General features: G+C 50.2%; 1 protein-coding gene across 2 annotated transcripts; it reads left to right on the top strand.

The window, feature by feature from the left end:
* Nucleotides 1-881: 881 nt before the first annotated feature.
* On the top strand, nt 882-2978 carry RHOV (ras homolog family member V). Of its 2 annotated transcripts, none has more exons than XM_085023114.1 (3): nt 882-1205; nt 1404-1462; nt 1663-2978. In XM_085023114.1, exons 1-3 carry the CDS (start codon nt 998-1000, stop codon nt 1831-1833), a joined length of 438 nt encoding a protein of 145 aa, XP_084879240.1. In that variant the 5' UTR covers nt 882-997; the 3' UTR covers nt 1834-2978. The 2 variants fall into 2 exon arrangements, with proteins under 2 accessions (XP_084879240.1, NP_001231346.1); NM_001244417.1 differs by having other exon boundaries at nt 916-1205; nt 1659-2978.
* The last annotated feature ends 12452 nt before the right edge of the window (nt 2979-15430 follow it).

The raw sequence follows: 15430 nt of genomic DNA on the forward strand, positions 1-15430 counted from the left end.
GACAGGATCGTTAACCTGCTGTGCCGCAAGGGAACTTCCATGAATGAGGTGTTTTCAGTGATCTTTGTATAGACTTGGAATTCAAAGAAAAGGATTCTGGGCCTAGTATCACTTGGTATGGCCGCAGTAGAGAGAGGAAATTGGGATCAGGCTATTCTGCGCCTGCTCTCTTGGTGACCTTCCTTGGGCTACCTGGGATATCTCCTATCTGTAAACTTCTAGGGCAAGGACAGTGGGTGGCCCAGAACAACATCAGCAAATAGCTAATTACTATGTGCTTTTGAGGATGATGATGAAGGTAATATTAGGGACTTTGGGGATTTAGAAAATATTCAACTGGAGAATTGTCCTTGAAGGTCCTCCCCAGCTAGCTTCTTCAGCACCGTGAGTTGGAGCAAAGTGAAGGTGTTTCAAGCCTCCCTTCAGGCCAAGCCTAGAGAACTGTCTTTCATGGAAGAGGGTAAAAGACTTTCCTGCCTGCTGTGTTCACACATGGATTTATCTTTTGGCTCTTCATGATCTTTATATTTTTTAAAATAATTATTAGTAAAATATTATTCCGACTTTTTTATACTAACATATATATATATCTACAATTTAATTTGAACATGCTGCATTATGTGTTCTGCAACTTGCTTCTTCCTCCTAACAATCAGTCCTGGATATATTTCTTTGCTAGGATACCTAGATCTGCTTCATTTGGGCGATTCTTTGTCCTCGTACCTATGTGATTGTCAGTTCGGCTCCCTTTTCTTCCCTCAGTTTAGAGATTGCCTGACCCCGCAGGGTGGTGCGCGGCAGAGGGAGGTCCGGGAGGAGGTTGGGGGGGGTGGGCGGGGTCTGAGACCGCTCGGATACGCAGGTGAAGTGGGCGGGGCTCCACAAATACCCGCGGGTAGCGGCGGGCAGGCGAGCTGGACTCAGTCAGAGGCAGTCTGCGGAACCGGCTTACTCGAGCGCGCCGGAACCTGGTCCCGGGCTGTACCCGGAGCGGGCCATGCCCCCGCGGGAGCTGAGCGAGGCCGAGTCGTCCCCGCTTCGGGCCCCGACCCCTCCCCCGCGGCGGGGCAGCGCGTCCCCGGAGCTGGGCATCAAGTGCGTTCTGGTGGGCGACGGCGCTGTGGGCAAGAGCAGCCTCATCGTCAGCTACACCTGCAATGGGTACCCCGCGCGCTACAGGCCCACGGCGCTGGACACCTTCTCCGGTACGTTCAACGGCCCTGGCGGCTGCGTGGCTGCCCGTGGGGTTGTGCACCGGGGGGGCTGGGGCCCGCGCCGAAGCGCGAGTACACGGAAGCCCAAGGGGAGGGAGGCGGGTGCAGGCCCAGAGGTGGCGCTGGTGAGGCCTGGTGGGACCTGGGACCCTCTCCTAACGCGGACTATCCCCTGCCCCGCCCCTGCAGTGCAAGTCCTGGTTGATGGAGCCCCGGTGCGCATTGAGCTCTGGGACACAGCGGGACAGGTGAGAAATTGGGAGAGGTCTCTACTGGTCTACGGTGAGGTGGGCTGGAAGCTGGGAGGATCCCAGATCCATCGGGAATGGAGAAGGCCTTGGGCCCTCTGTTTGGAGTTTCAGTCTCCAACCTCAGGTGACAAGACGATTCGCGCTTCCTGTGACAGGGAATAATCCTACTAATGGTCTGGCCTTTCCATCCCAGGAAGACTTTGACCGCCTTCGCTCGCTCTGCTACCCAGATACGGATGTCTTCCTGGCCTGCTTCAGCGTGGTGCAGCCCAGCTCCTTCCAAAACATCACAGAGAAATGGCTGCCGGAGATCCGCACTCACAACCCCCAGGCGCCAGTGCTGCTGGTGGGCACGCAGGCAGATCTGAGAGACGATGTCAATGTACTGATTGAGCTGGACCAGGGAGGCCGGGAGGGACCTGTGCCCGAACCCCAGGCTCAGGGTCTGGCAGAGAAAATCCGGGCCTGCTGCTACCTGGAGTGCTCAGCCTTGACGCAGAAGAACTTGAAGGAGGTGTTTGACTCTGCCATTCTCAGTGCCATTGAAAACAAAGCCCGGCTGGAGAAGAAACTGAATGCCAAAGGTGTGCGCACCCTCTCCCGCTGCCGCTGGAAGAAGTTCTTCTGCTTTGTTTGAACAGCTGTGGCAGCACAATGATCAATAGGCTAATGGCCACAGACTTCTAGAACCTGGGGCACAGGGCCTTTGAGGGCTGTGCTGGCAGGGCCCAGCCACCCCATGGGACTCAGTTCTTGTCTGAACACTGTGGAGACTCGGGCCTTTACTTCTGTGTGCCCGGGTGAGCCTAGGGCCTGGAGGAGGGAAGGCTCTGACTTGGATTTCTATGGTCAGGGCTCACAGAGAGATCCCAGTACTTGGATTTTCATGGGGTGATCCAAACAGTGTCAGCCATCTCCAAGCAGTTTGGGATCCAATTTCCAGTTTCTTGTTGTGGGCCCTCAGATCATCCTGCATGAATTGGGACCCCTCATAGTGGTCCCCACCCGCTCTTTGGCACCAGGGTGAGGAAGAGCCTGGGGAACAGCATCCTGAAGGGCTGTGGTGTCTGGCCCTGACTTGGAGAGGAGATTAGGATGGATTAGTTAAGACAAAGGTCAGTGAGAGATTGAGAGGGAGCAGAGGGTAAAGCCTTGGAACCTTGGGACCGGAGGCAGGCTGGAGAAGAGGAGGCAGATCAGAGGGCCAGGCTTGGAAGGAAGAAAAGAAAAGGAGAGCAGAGAAGTGGGGCAGCTGGGAACCAAGGCTGACACCTGGGCTGCCCTTAACCCCCAAGGCCATGGAGGGCGGGGCTGGTCCCTGGGAAGAACTGGGTCTCAGGTCTCCCTAGGCACTGCCCAAACTGGCTGGGCCAGGAAGTGAGAGGCAAGGCGCAGCAAGAGGAGGGGGAGGAGCTGCAAACTGGAGCCTGAAAGAAGAAGGGGCTTTCTCCAAGGTCACAGTCTGGAAGATAGGGCAGTGTGGAGTCTACAAATAAAGCCTTAAGTTTCTGAAGCTGCTGTCTCTGTGTCATTTTCTGGAGTGGTCAGCACATTGGTCGCTCAAGGCCCTGCAGTTTGGTTAGAGACGGATTGTGTACCAAGGACAGACTAGTTTGAAAGGTGGGGCTGGACTAGTTGGGACAGTGTGATGGAAACTGGACTTGGGGGGGGCAGGTTTGGGGCTCCTCACCTGGGGCTTAGCTGGTTCCCAGGAGAGCTAGCGTGGGAAGCAGCCTGGAAACGGGTTTCCCCAGGTGTCAGCGCCAGAGCTGCTTTCCCATGACCTCACCAGGCGGGTGGTGCCCCTCCCCTCTCTCCCTCCCTTCTGGAGAAAGGTGCTCAGTGCTGGGCTCTGGGGAAATCCTGAGCCCTCTAACCTTCCTCCTTCAATCCTTCTGATAGTCCACAGGGTCTCAGCTTGGGGGGCTCCCCCGTTGAGACCCTGAGCATGAAGAGACCCACCGGACAGCTCAAACACCAACCACCGGCCAAACTTCTTGGACTTGGGTTGGTTGGACCCAGTCTTTGGTCTTGGCTCTCAAAGTCTGCATAAGGACCTAGTGACAGTCAGGATGCCAGCTGTCAACAATTTAAATAGAAACTTGGTCCCAGAAAACCTTTGAGAGTGAGCATTCATCGAGTAAGGACTTGGAGAGAGCAGGGATCCCGAGAACATTCTCTGGAACTGGAGCTGGAAAGGCACATTTGGGATGAGGTAAGGGGAAACCACCTTATTTTACCCATAGGAAAGAGAGGTTCAGAGAAAAAAAAAATGGTAACACCTCAAGGGAGATATTATCACTAAGTGGCTATAAGAGTACTTTGCAGACTCTAGATTTGGTACTTGGGTGAGTGTTATTCTAAGGCACACCTGGGACACTTGCTAGGCAACTAATGGGCCAGGTGAGCCCTCTGTCCCAGCCCAGCTCCCTCTGCAGGAAGTTATAGTTGTGAATAGGAGAAAGAACATGGCTGAGGGACAGAAATCCTAGCCAAGTGAAACCTCAGATAATCCTCAAGTTTAGTTTTAGCCAAGACTGTCCGGCTTCTGCCCCACCTGGGCCCATCCCCCAGAGCTCCAGCCACCTATTTCCCTTGGTCCCCTTGCCCCCTCAGGTGGAGGTGCTGAGCTGTACAATTACAGCCAGGTCTTGAGGGGGTCTCACACCACAGCTCCATCGTGGGCTCTCACCTCAACCCAGCCTGATACACTCCCTTCCTGGGGCAGAGACCCTGATTCAAGTTCAGGCACTGGTACTGACCATGACCTTAGGCAAATTTTTTCCCTTCTCTGTACCTCAGTTTCCTCATTTGCAAAAAGAAACACTTAAGGAGTTCCCACTGTGGTGCAACACTATCGGCTACATCTTGGGAGTGCTGGGACTCAGGTTTGATCCCCAGCCCATCACAGTGGGTTGAGGATTCCATGTTGCTGCAGCTGCAGTGTAAGTCATGACTGTGGCTTAGATCTCTCTGATCCCTGACCTGGGAACTCCATATGCCATTGGCTGGCCAAAAGAAAAGAAAACAAAACAAAAAACCAAGGAAACACTTAAGACTTTGGTTGGATTATAGGTTTTCAAACTGTTCCCAGGGGACTTAGAGGTGCCATGAGTAGGGGGAGGAAACCCAGTCACATGATCATGGGACGGGGGTAGGTAGGGGGGAAGCGGGGGTAGGGTAGGGTGGAGTGGGGTGCACCTCCAACTTCTTCCCTATTCTCTGAGGTACAAATAACATCCTCGTCACTGTGTCTCCTCTCCTGCTGGGTCCCTGAGCCTTGTCAGTCTCACCCCTACATCTCTGTCACTGGCACTTCCCACTCCAGTCCCTCTAGGGCTGCTTCCTTCTCTCTGGCATCTTTCTGACTCCAGACTGTTACTAGATCTCAGTGCCCGCAGGGAACTCCCAGCTCCTCATTTCAGCATTCAGAGCCTCATATCTGACACCAACCTGGACAAGGCCTGCTTGTCCCAGGGATTCCCACTCCCTGATCACCAATAACTTTTTTACTTCTGACTCCATCTTTTAAAAAAAATTTTATTATGGTTGATTTACAATGTTTGGTCAATTTCTGCTATACAGCAAAGTGAACCCAGTTACACATACATACATTCTTTTTCTCACATTATCCTCCATCTTGTTCCATCACAAGTAACTGGATATAGTTCCCTGTGCTGTACAACAGGACCTCATTGCTGATCCACTCCACATGCGATAGTTTGCATCTGCTTACCCCAATGACTCCAAGCCTTGCTTTTGCCAAATCGCCTCCCAACCCCCAGCGCCAGATGCCGTGTTTCTCCATTGACTACCTTCCAGTCAATACTCCCCTCTTCTCCAGGAAATTTATTAGTGTCCCCATTGCTCTCTTGGCACATTGAGGGGACTCTCAATTTGGTCACTTGCTGGGGCTGCATCTCCCCAGTTAAATGGAAAGAGAAAGTCCCACTTATGCTCCTGTGCTCCCACAGGATCTTGGGCTCAGGCAGCGTTTGCTGCTGGCCATTAAATGCTTAGATTAAAAAAAACAAAAAACAAAAAACCCACCAGAGAGCCCTTCAGGGGATCCTGAGGACCAAGTTCATCCCCAGGTTTGTGTCTCAGAGGCCTGGAGACAGTCCTAAGAGCCATGGTTTCCTCTGAGGCACGGGGGTGAGAGTCGGGGTGGAGCCCATGCAGAGCAAAAGGGATTTATCTTTGGTTCCAAACTCTTTCTCTAACATGGTCTCTATTTTTCTGGGACTGTTTTTAATCTTTTTATCATTCTTTCTCTTGCCTTTTCTCCCTGCTTTTTCTGCTCTCGAATCTAAATTTAAAAAGACATTGATTATATTAACTGGATAAAAGTGTATGTTTCTGGAGTTCCCTCATGATTTAGCAGGTTAAAGGATCACTGCTGTGGCTCTGGTTACAGCTGTGATGTGGGTTTGATCCTGGAACACCAGCATGCCACAGGCACAGCCAAAAAAAAAAAGCGTATATTTCTTATATATACAATCTCACATTCGTCCTTACTGATGTAAATTATTGTAATTTTTTTCTTTTGCTTCTGTATGTGATTTGTGAATGTTTTTCCTTTTTTTTTAAATTAAAGTATAGTTGATTTACAATGTTGTGCCAAATTTTGCTGTACACCAGTGACTCAGTCATATATATATACATTCTTTTTTTATGATTTTCATCATGATCTATCCTAGGAGATTAGATATAGCTCCCTGTGCTATGCAGTGGAGCCTAGTTGTCTGATGTAATTTAAAAAAATTTTGGGGGTGTCTTTTTAGGGTCACACCCATGGCACATGGAAGTTCCCAGGCTAGGGGTAGAATTTGAGCTGCAGCTGCTGGCCTATGCCACAGCCACAGCAACGTGGGATCTGAGCCACATCTGCAACCTACACCACAGCTCATGGCAACACCAGATCCTTTAACCTACTGAGCAAGGCCAGGGATTGAACCCGAGGCCTCATGGATACTAGTCTGGTTCATTACTGCTGAGCCACAACGGGAACTCCAAAAATGTACTAATAGTCTTCACTCCCAAAGTTAAATGTTAAAATAATAACATGTTGATGTACTTCCTTCCAGTCTTTTTTTCTACTCACATTTTAAAAAGAATTCTTGTGATTGTGTGGTATGTACAATTTTGTATTTTTTGTTTTTTATCCTTAAAATTTCAACAGCGTTTTCCATGTTATTATAAACTGAGCAGAATCTGTAACCATATGTGTATGTTTGCTTACTATTTCACCCTGACTATAATTTCTTCAACTAGACCCCCATTTGGGGGCATTTAATTTGTTTTCCTTTATTTTCTTTTTCTTGTATAAATGAGGCTACGTCCACAGTTGATTATTTTTTTTCACCATGGGTTGGTGACTATCTACAGAAAAAAAGTTCTTCATCTCTGGCTTGGAGACTCTGCCCCATAGAATCCCAGGTAGCTCTTGTGACGGAGCTTGGGTTTCTGTGTCTCTGTGAATCATGGGGGGCTCTTTCTGTTGGAGCATGACTAGCAGATTGTGGGCGTTCAATAAATACTAAATGATGGCAGGTGAATATATATTATCTATTTGTGTCCATATACATTTCTGCGTTCCTGTTTTTGCTCTTGTATATTTCTTATTACAAAACTTTCTATGATAATTGATTTACAATCTTCTGTCCATTTCTGCCTTATAGCAAATTGATCCAGTTATATGTATATATACATTCTTTTTCTCATATTATCTTCTATCTGCTCTTGTGCATTTCAAGTGAGTATTACCTTTGTGCAAAACTCTAAGTCATTCCATATATCTGCCTCTACAGAGGTGTATCTACATCTGTAAACGTGGGTGCCTATCTTTTGCTTTTTTGGCCATGCCTGCAGCCTGTGCAAGTTCCCAGGGCCAGGGGGGATCAAACTCAAACCACAGCTGTAACCACAGCCACAGCAGTGACGTTGCCTGATCCTTAACCTGCTGAGCTACCAGAGAATTCCTATGGGTGCCTATCTTTATGTGAGATGTGTGTGGCTCTGTGTGTATGTCTGTGTATCCATATGATGTTGGCTCTTAGGAGTGTGTATTATACACAACCCTATGTGTGGGTCTGGGTGTGTGTGTGTATCTGTACCTGTGTGTGCATGTCTTGGTTGGACCAGGTTTCTTGGGGACCATGTGTCTATGTGTCTGTGTGTGGCCAGGCTCTACTCTGTGTATCCAGCGAGGGAGCTGTCTCTCTCCACGGCACCTTTGTGCTGGTGTGCGTGCTGGCTGGTGTGTGAGTGTGAGCACACCTGAGGGAGCTGGGCCTCGCTTGCTTTCTGCCTGGGAGCAGAGCGGTGCCCAGGGCAGAGGTGACGCACCCTCTGAGCTCCTCATTCTCCTGGGAACCAGCTTGGGAGAGTGAGACCGAGAGCAGACTGCGTCAGTAGTACCAGCCCCTTTTGCAACCAGCCCAGGCCCCAGGCGGTAACCGGGCTCTCACAGGTCAGACCTGCCCACTGTGCCTGGCTGCCAGGAACCCTGGCTCCCAGCAGGGCTGTGCCGTCAGCGTCCTCCTTGGGCCTGGGCCAAATCTTCCAGTGAGCAGAGGGGCCACATTAGTCACACTGTGGCAGCAGTGGGGAGTGACTTCCTGGGTCTGGGCCGTGCTGGCTGCTTTTTATCCCTATATGTGGCAATGCTTAGGCAGTCTAGTCTGTTCCTTGATCACCTTCAGTTCTTACAACCCCACTTCAAGACGGGCCACGTGGCTCTTATTAGCTCCAATTTTCAGACATGGAGAATGAAGGACAGAGCCACAGGGAAGCAGATGGAGCAGGGGCCCGGGTCCTGGGTCCCGACTCTGGGTCCAGGCTTCTTTCTGGTGTGCCACCTGGAAAATGGTCTTCTCAGAGGGTGGGGCTGGGAGGCATGGTTTATGGACAGATTAGGTTGTCCTAAGATTGAGAGTGGGCAAAGGGAGACAGGGCTGGAGGTAAGATGTGAGGAGAGATGTTAGCATTCAGTGGGGCCTGCCCTCCCAGTGGAATGTTCTTTTTGCGGGGGGACACACGGCATATGGAGGTTCCCAGGCTAGCGGTCCAATCAGAGCTATAGCCACCGGCCTGCACCACAGCCACAGCAACATGAGGTCCGTGTTACATCTGCGACTTACACCACAGCTCACAGCAAAGATGGATCCTTAACCCACTGATCGAGGCTAGGGATCGAATCTGCGTCCTCATGGATGCTAGTCAGATTTGTTTCCACTGAGCCACCATGGGAACTCCTTGAGGCTTTTTCCACTGAACAAAGGTTTGTTCCCTAACTGGAATGACCACGGAATTCACTATCAGACTCAGGATATTTCAAGATTGAATGAGGTCACTGGTTCAATCCCTGGCCTCGATCAGTAGGTTAAAAGGTGTGGCTTTGCCATGAGCTTCCGTGTGTGTTGCAGACGAGGCTTCCATCCCTTGTTGCTGTGGCTGTGGTGGAGGCTAGCAGCTACAGCTCCAATTTGACCCCTGGCCTGAGAACCTCCATATGCCGCAGGTGCAGCCCTAAAAAGAAAAAAAAAATAACCTGGGTTTACAGTCACTCTACTCATAACCCCTCTGGAAGGCAGAGCCAGTCACTGTCAGCAGCTCCACGGCATCCTTGACCCTCACCTGCACAGTCTCTGCCTCTGCCCCTAGGTGTCTAGCTGATTCCCTGGACCCTCAGCAGTGAGAGGGTACAGGGGAGCCTTTGGGCCCACTACGGGCCTAGGGATTCCCTGGGGCCCCTGGAATCTGGCAGAAAAGCAGGGAGCATAGTCCCCACCCAGGCCTCTGACCTGTGATTACCTTCACCCTCAGATCTGTATTCTCTGTGGCCAAGATCCGCTGCCTCTGCCCATCTTCTCTCCCTGCCCAGGACCCCAACCCAGCTAGAGGCAAGCAGAGCTTGTCCCCAGCCATCTCCCTCCAGGGACAGAGAGACCACTCTCCTGGTGAGACATGGGGTCCTCGACGCCTGAGACTGTGGGCATTTGTCTACCTCTGGCACCGTTTCACCCCCTGTCCCCCAGACCATGTGATCCTCTGGCCACCCCCTCTCCCACGGGGACCTCCTGTTCCAACCCCTCCCCGACTTGCTGGGCGACTTTGGGCAAATTACTGCCTTTCTCCTTGTCTGAGTTTCTCCCACTTATGAAGCGGGGCTAGTACTCTCTGCCCCTCCCTGGCTCCCAGGAGACCTGCAGGGATAAGCAAGATAATAGTGGGGAACCGATTTGGAGGAAGCTATCCAGAGCCAAGAGAGCGGTATCAGTGCTGGCCTGTGTTTACATGGGCGTGGACCTTGGGTTCCCAGCCTCCTGAGGCTTGGAACCAGCCCTGACAGCTTCTTGGCCTGGTTCCTGGCTCCTTTGTCCCACTTCCAGAGAAAGGACAGAAACTGAACCCAGGAGTCTGGTCGTCTAGAGAAGGGGAGACGTCAGAGCAAAAAGTTGGGGGCTCAGGCCTCCAGGCCTAGCTCTGTTCGCAATCACTGGCTGTGTGACCTTGGACAAGTCACTGCCCCTCTCTGGGCCTCAACAACTTGACTCTGACAGCCTCCCCTAGCTGTGCATTCAGGGGGCCCTAGAGCCTATAACCTGTAACCATAGTTTGGGGCTAGAAAGGATCTTGCCATCTAGTCCAAAGTCTTTACTTTTCATAGACTACTATGGGGTTTCTGGGGGCCACAGACTAATCCTGGTCAACCTTGTTAACCCAAGGGCATAAACTAGATGCAAAGAGGATCATGCAGTGGGTCAGAGAAAACCCACTGGGAAGACAACCCCGAGTGAGTGGGTCAACCATATCATCCTTTGTACTCCATCAGCCTCTCCCTCCACACCTGAAACCCAGCAAAGACCTCTCCCTACCCCACTGCTCTCCAGGGCTGGGGTGTGGGCTCACCTTCTCTCCCCACGCTTCCTACAACAGCCTCCATCCCGGCCCTGCTCCTCAGCCTTCATGATGACCAGCTGGCTCCTCGGCCAGAGCCCCTCCTTCCCGACCCTACCAGGGCAGCTCTGAAAGCCCCCTTTAGGCTTTGCTCTTCCTGGGTCTTCTCCGCCTCTCTGGCCCCTCTTCCGCTGCTTCCTCCCTCCAAGAAGAGGCTCCAGCCTCACTTTCTGCTCTCCTCTCCGCCCGCTTTCTCTCTCCCAGTAATCTCTCCCCACTCCTCCGTTTCACCCTCACTCGGGGCCCAAATCCAGGGGCTCGTTCCCTCCACCAGGCCCCACATGCACCTCCGGAGGGTTTGGGGCCTCATCAGGATGCACCACAGCTGGAACCCAGAGCTAAGTGGGTGGCCCAAAGCCTGCAAGACGTGTATGTTTTTGCCTCATTCTTAACCCTGTGTTATGTTCCTTCCTGCTTCCTAAGAAAATCTTGTTCCTACTTTATACTCCTGTTATCTCATAGTTTTGTAGACCCTTTGGAGCTGCCTTTAAATCCTTCCCTGGGAAGTACAGGCAAAACAAACAAAACCCAAGTAACTCACAATAAAATCAATGGAACCTGCAGGCCCCTCACTTTCTGCCAGGTTCTCCTGAAGCTGCCCTCCTCCCCTCAGCCCTGTTTCTGTTGGTGGTGGCGGTGGGCTCCTGGGACAGAAAACCTGAAGGCCCCACTGACTCAGCATCTCCCTCTGCCTGAGCCAGTCATCAAGGGCTTCTCCCTTCCCCCAGAACTCCAGAAGCTCTGTCTCCCTCTCCAACCCCTGTTTCTGTCCCACCTCAGAACTTCCTGACCTGATGAGTTGTTTCTTTCTGAACTAGATCTCAATATTTTTTTCAAAATGTAACTTTTTCTATTTGGGGGCAGTGCCTGTCACATGCGGAAGTTCTGGGGCCGGGTATTGAACCCATACATGCCACAGCAGTGATAACACCAAATCCTTAACCTGTTGAGCCACTAGGGGACTCCAGTGAACTTTTTCTTTCTTTCTTTTTTTTTTTTTTTTTTCCGGCATGTGGAGGTTTCCAGGCTATGGGTTGAATCAGAGCTGTAGTCACTGGTCTATGCCAGTGACTACAGCCACAGCAACAAGGGATCTGAAGCTCATCTGGACCTACACTACATCTCATGGCAACGCCAGATCCTTAACTCACTGAGCGAGGCCAGGGATCGAACCCGCATCCTCATGGATCCTAGGTGGGTTCGTTAACCACTGAGCCACGAAGGGAACTCCAGATAACTTTTTCTTATTACAAAAGTAATAGATAGTCCTTGCAGAAAATTTAGAAAAGGAAGATTGACAAAAAGAAGAAAGTGAAAATCACCTGTGATTTTATCCATACGCGAGAAACACTTTGGATATTTGGGTAAATGTATTTTTTCAGTTTTGTTTCACTAAACATATTGCCTTTTAAAATATTATTAGTATTTTAGCTCCATGACAGGGCAGGTGGGGGGGGGGTGCCCTCAATTTCTTTCCCAGTCTATTTTCATGGTCTTCCTGGGTCTGGGCCCCGCTGTCGGAACCCCAGGAGCCACTGTATGTGGGGGAAGGAGAGACTGTGGGAGAGTTTGGGCCACCTCCAGGGCTGAAGTGGGCTTCCAGGTCTGGAGTTTCCAGGTAGCGCTATTGACCACAACCCTTTGGGGGGTGGGAGTTGGGAGAGCTGAGAGGTGCCTTCCCAGGCTCCAGTCTAGCTGCGGTGGGTAGGGAAGGGAGTGGTCTTGTGCAACAGGGAGCACCACTCCGCATTCACGGTTGTTTGTTTAAGTGGGTAGGGATGAGTTTGGGAGAAACAACCCAGTTTTTGTCAGTGTTTATTTGAACTGTTGGGACCAATATGTTTTGGAGAAACTCCTCCATATGAGGAAGTCAGGATGAGTTGTAAGGGGTAAGATGATGGGCGTCTCAAAGTTGAAAGCCCAGGAGAGCACCTAACCTTGGGAGCAGCAGGCTGGGTGGGGGCTGAGGATGGTCAGCGTGAGAGGGGTTCAAGAGGACCTAGCGCTTCAGTTGCTTCAAGGATGAGGCCCCGATGGCCAGTATCCCAAGTTTTCACAAGAAGCTAGAAATATGGATTTTTTTAATTTGGCACTTTTTTTTTTTTGCTGCACCTGTGGCATATGTAAGTTCTCAGGCCAGGGAACAAATCAGAGCTGCAGCTGAGACCTGTGCCATAGCTGTGGCAACGCTGAATCCTTAACCTGCTGCACTACAGCAGGAATTTCCTAAAATATGGATTTTTCTTTTTCTTGCATTTTTTTTTTTCTTTAAGGGCTGTACTTGTGGCATATGGAGGTTCCCAGGCTAGTGGTCGAATCAGAGCTACAGCTGCTGGCCTATGCCACAGCAATGCAAGATCTGAACCCAGTCTGAACTACACCACAGCTCATGGCAATACTGGATCCCTAACCCACTGAGCGAGGCCTGGGATCGAACCCGCATCCTCATGGTTCCTAGTCGGATCTGTTTCTGCTTCACCACAATGGAAACTCCCTAAAATATGGATTTTTTAAAGTTTCCTGATTCTTTAAGTGTTAGAGACTAAATATGTTAGTAACTAAATATGGATTTTAAAAACAGTTTCCTGATTCTTTAAATGTTAGTAACTTAAATTAAATGGATTTCTTTGGGTCACAGCCCGTTGGTTGCCAGTGTGCAACCTTTCCGAAAAGACTACTACACATCTACTCTATGCCTCCCACAAGTTACTCTACCAAATTTACTCATTGTGGTTTCCTCCTCCTTTCCTGCTCCTGTTACAACCTCTAGTGATATGGCCTGCTTTCCTGTCTACTCTTTAAAGCTGAGTTTGCATTACTTCTTTCCTTGTCCCCTTTTGCCCAAATCCTCAAGTGCCCAACACCGTGACCTCACCTATCAGCCTCCCAGCTTCTCTTCTCAATGACTGAGCCAAACTGAACAGCTTGACTGGACCACAATCAAAACAAAACCTATGGGAGTTCCATTGTGGTACAGCAGGTTAAGGGTCTGGTGTTGTCACTGCAGGACCACAGCAGCTTGGGTCTCTGCTGTGGTGCAGGCCTAGGAATTTCCGCAGGTGTGGCCAAAAAAAAGAAAAAAAAAAAAAAAAAGATGATCCCCACTGAACAGCTTTGCTCATTGTGACTTTGTTTTGCCTGGAACACCCACACCCACCTGCTCGTGCCATTTCTTACCTCCTTCATGAAGCTGTTTCTCAACTTCCTTAATCTCCATGGCTTACAGCCTCTGTTTTATTCAACAGCCATTTGTGGGATTGCTTGGATTCAGTGCAGATCCTGGCATGGTGGATACAGAGATAAATAAGACCCAGATCCTATCCTGGTCCCAAGGAGCCTTGTCTTGATAAGGACAGATGAAAGGTAACATGGGTCATGTGTTTGTGGCGGAACTCTGAGTGGAGAGAGCGGTGATGAACTTTGGCTGGGGAAACATCAGAGGCTTTTTGAGCTGCATCGTGGGGTAAGTAGGAGCTTTCCGGGAGCAAAGAGGCCTGTGAGGTGGAGGCAACAGAACGGAGTCGGGAAAGTTCTGAGAAAGGGAATCATTTGGCTGGGGATAGAGCAGAGAACAGCTGGGGAAATCTCAGTGGTTTGGGGACCAAGTTGTTTTGTTACAGTATTTGCATTCCTTTGGCCTGCACTCCAGAGTGTAAGCTCCGAAAGAGCAGGTGCTGTGTCTCAGCTTTCCTCGCTGCACACCTGACACCTGCCTGGGACTGTGAGCTCTGGATCAAACCCTTGCAGCAAAGCCAGCGCCCAGCAGTGGTGAGAGCGCCCCCTCGTGGCCCCTCTGCACTCTCACCTCCCATCACCTGGCTGACCCAGGCTTGGCCTCCTCCATCCCAGGGCAGTGCTTTTTTTGCCTTCATCTCATTTCATCTTCACCCCTTCCTAAAAAGAGGATGTTCCCCTTGGTTCAACAAACACTTACTAAGCTCTTATTCCATGTTGATGACTCTTCTAGGCATTAGGATACCGAATATACTTCAGCCTGCAAGTGCTCATAGAGAACTAAGGGGTAATGAGAGTTGTTCCTGGTACTGGGGAAACCAGAGGAGGAATCAAGAGCCTCAAAGGATGGATGAGTGGCTGGTGAAGTATGAAAAAAAAAAACAAAACACAGTGCCTGGTGAAATAGGAACTGGTGAAGTAAGGTAACAGCCCTACCCTCCGCCATCTACTCAGTGTTTATTGAACCACTACCATTTATTAAGGTTATGGGGGGTGTGGGTTGCTGGAGACCCAGAGACAAGTAGGATGCCATCTGTGTCTCCAGGAGCCCACACACCCAATGCAAAGACAGATAAGTAAGCGTTCCTGTCGTGCCGCAGCAGAAATTAATCTGACTAGTATCCATTTACAGAAATTCATTGAACAGTACACTTAAGGACTCAAATATTTATTCACCTGCTGCACTTTAGTCCTTTACAAGTAGCCCCCAACCTTCTACATGCCACTTGAGGAGTTCCAGCTGTGGCACAATGAGATTGGCAGTGTCTCTGCAGTGCTGGGACACAGGTTCAATCCTTAACCAGGCATAGTGGCTTAAAGGTTCTGACATTGCCGAAGCTGCAGTCGCAACTGTGGCTTGGATCTGATCCCTGGCCCAAGAACTCCATATGCCACGGGATAGCCAAAAAAGAAAGAAAAAATCATGTTAAAAAATGCAAGCATACATTGCCATTTTTTTTTTTCTGTACAGCACTGATCACAATCTAAAATCATCTCTTTTGTAAGACTAGACTCCGGAGACATAATGTTAGGGTTTGAATCCATCCTCTTGTACCAGCTCTAGGACCTTAGGAACTGAACTTTGCTGAGTCAGTTTCCTCGCCTGTAAAATGAGGATCATTCCAGGGTTGTGTGCTGAGGCCATCACTTGAGACATGTACTTACATAGTGCTTCCTGTGTATTTAACACCAAATTCCTAATGATTGGCGGTACCTGGCACGTAGGAGCTTAATAATTTTTTTAAAAATCTTTTTAGGCTGCACCCATGG

The sequence above is a fragment of the Sus scrofa genome, chromosome 1 (assembly GCF_054392235.1).
Source record: "Sus scrofa isolate SSC_HxYL_T2T_F1_AM1 chromosome 1, Sscrofa_HxYL_maternal_Yorkshire_Landrace_v2.0, whole genome shotgun sequence".
Taxonomy (NCBI): domain Eukaryota; kingdom Metazoa; phylum Chordata; class Mammalia; order Artiodactyla; family Suidae; genus Sus; species Sus scrofa.

What these genes read in the sequence shown, in the direction of transcription:
- RHOV (NM_001244417.1), top strand. Translation starts at nt 998, where the DNA reads ATGCCCCCGCGGGAGCTGAGCGAGGCCGAGTCGTCCCCGCTTCGGGCC. An exon ending in GGCGCTGGACACCTTCTCCG is followed by an intron (nt 1,206 to 1,403) that starts GTACGTTCAACG and finishes CCGCCCCTGCAG; the next exon opens with TGCAAGTCCTGGTTGATGGA. An exon ending in TCTGGGACACAGCGGGACAG is followed by an intron (nt 1,463 to 1,658) that starts GTGAGAAATTGG and finishes TTTCCATCCCAG; the next exon opens with GAAGACTTTGACCGCCTTCG.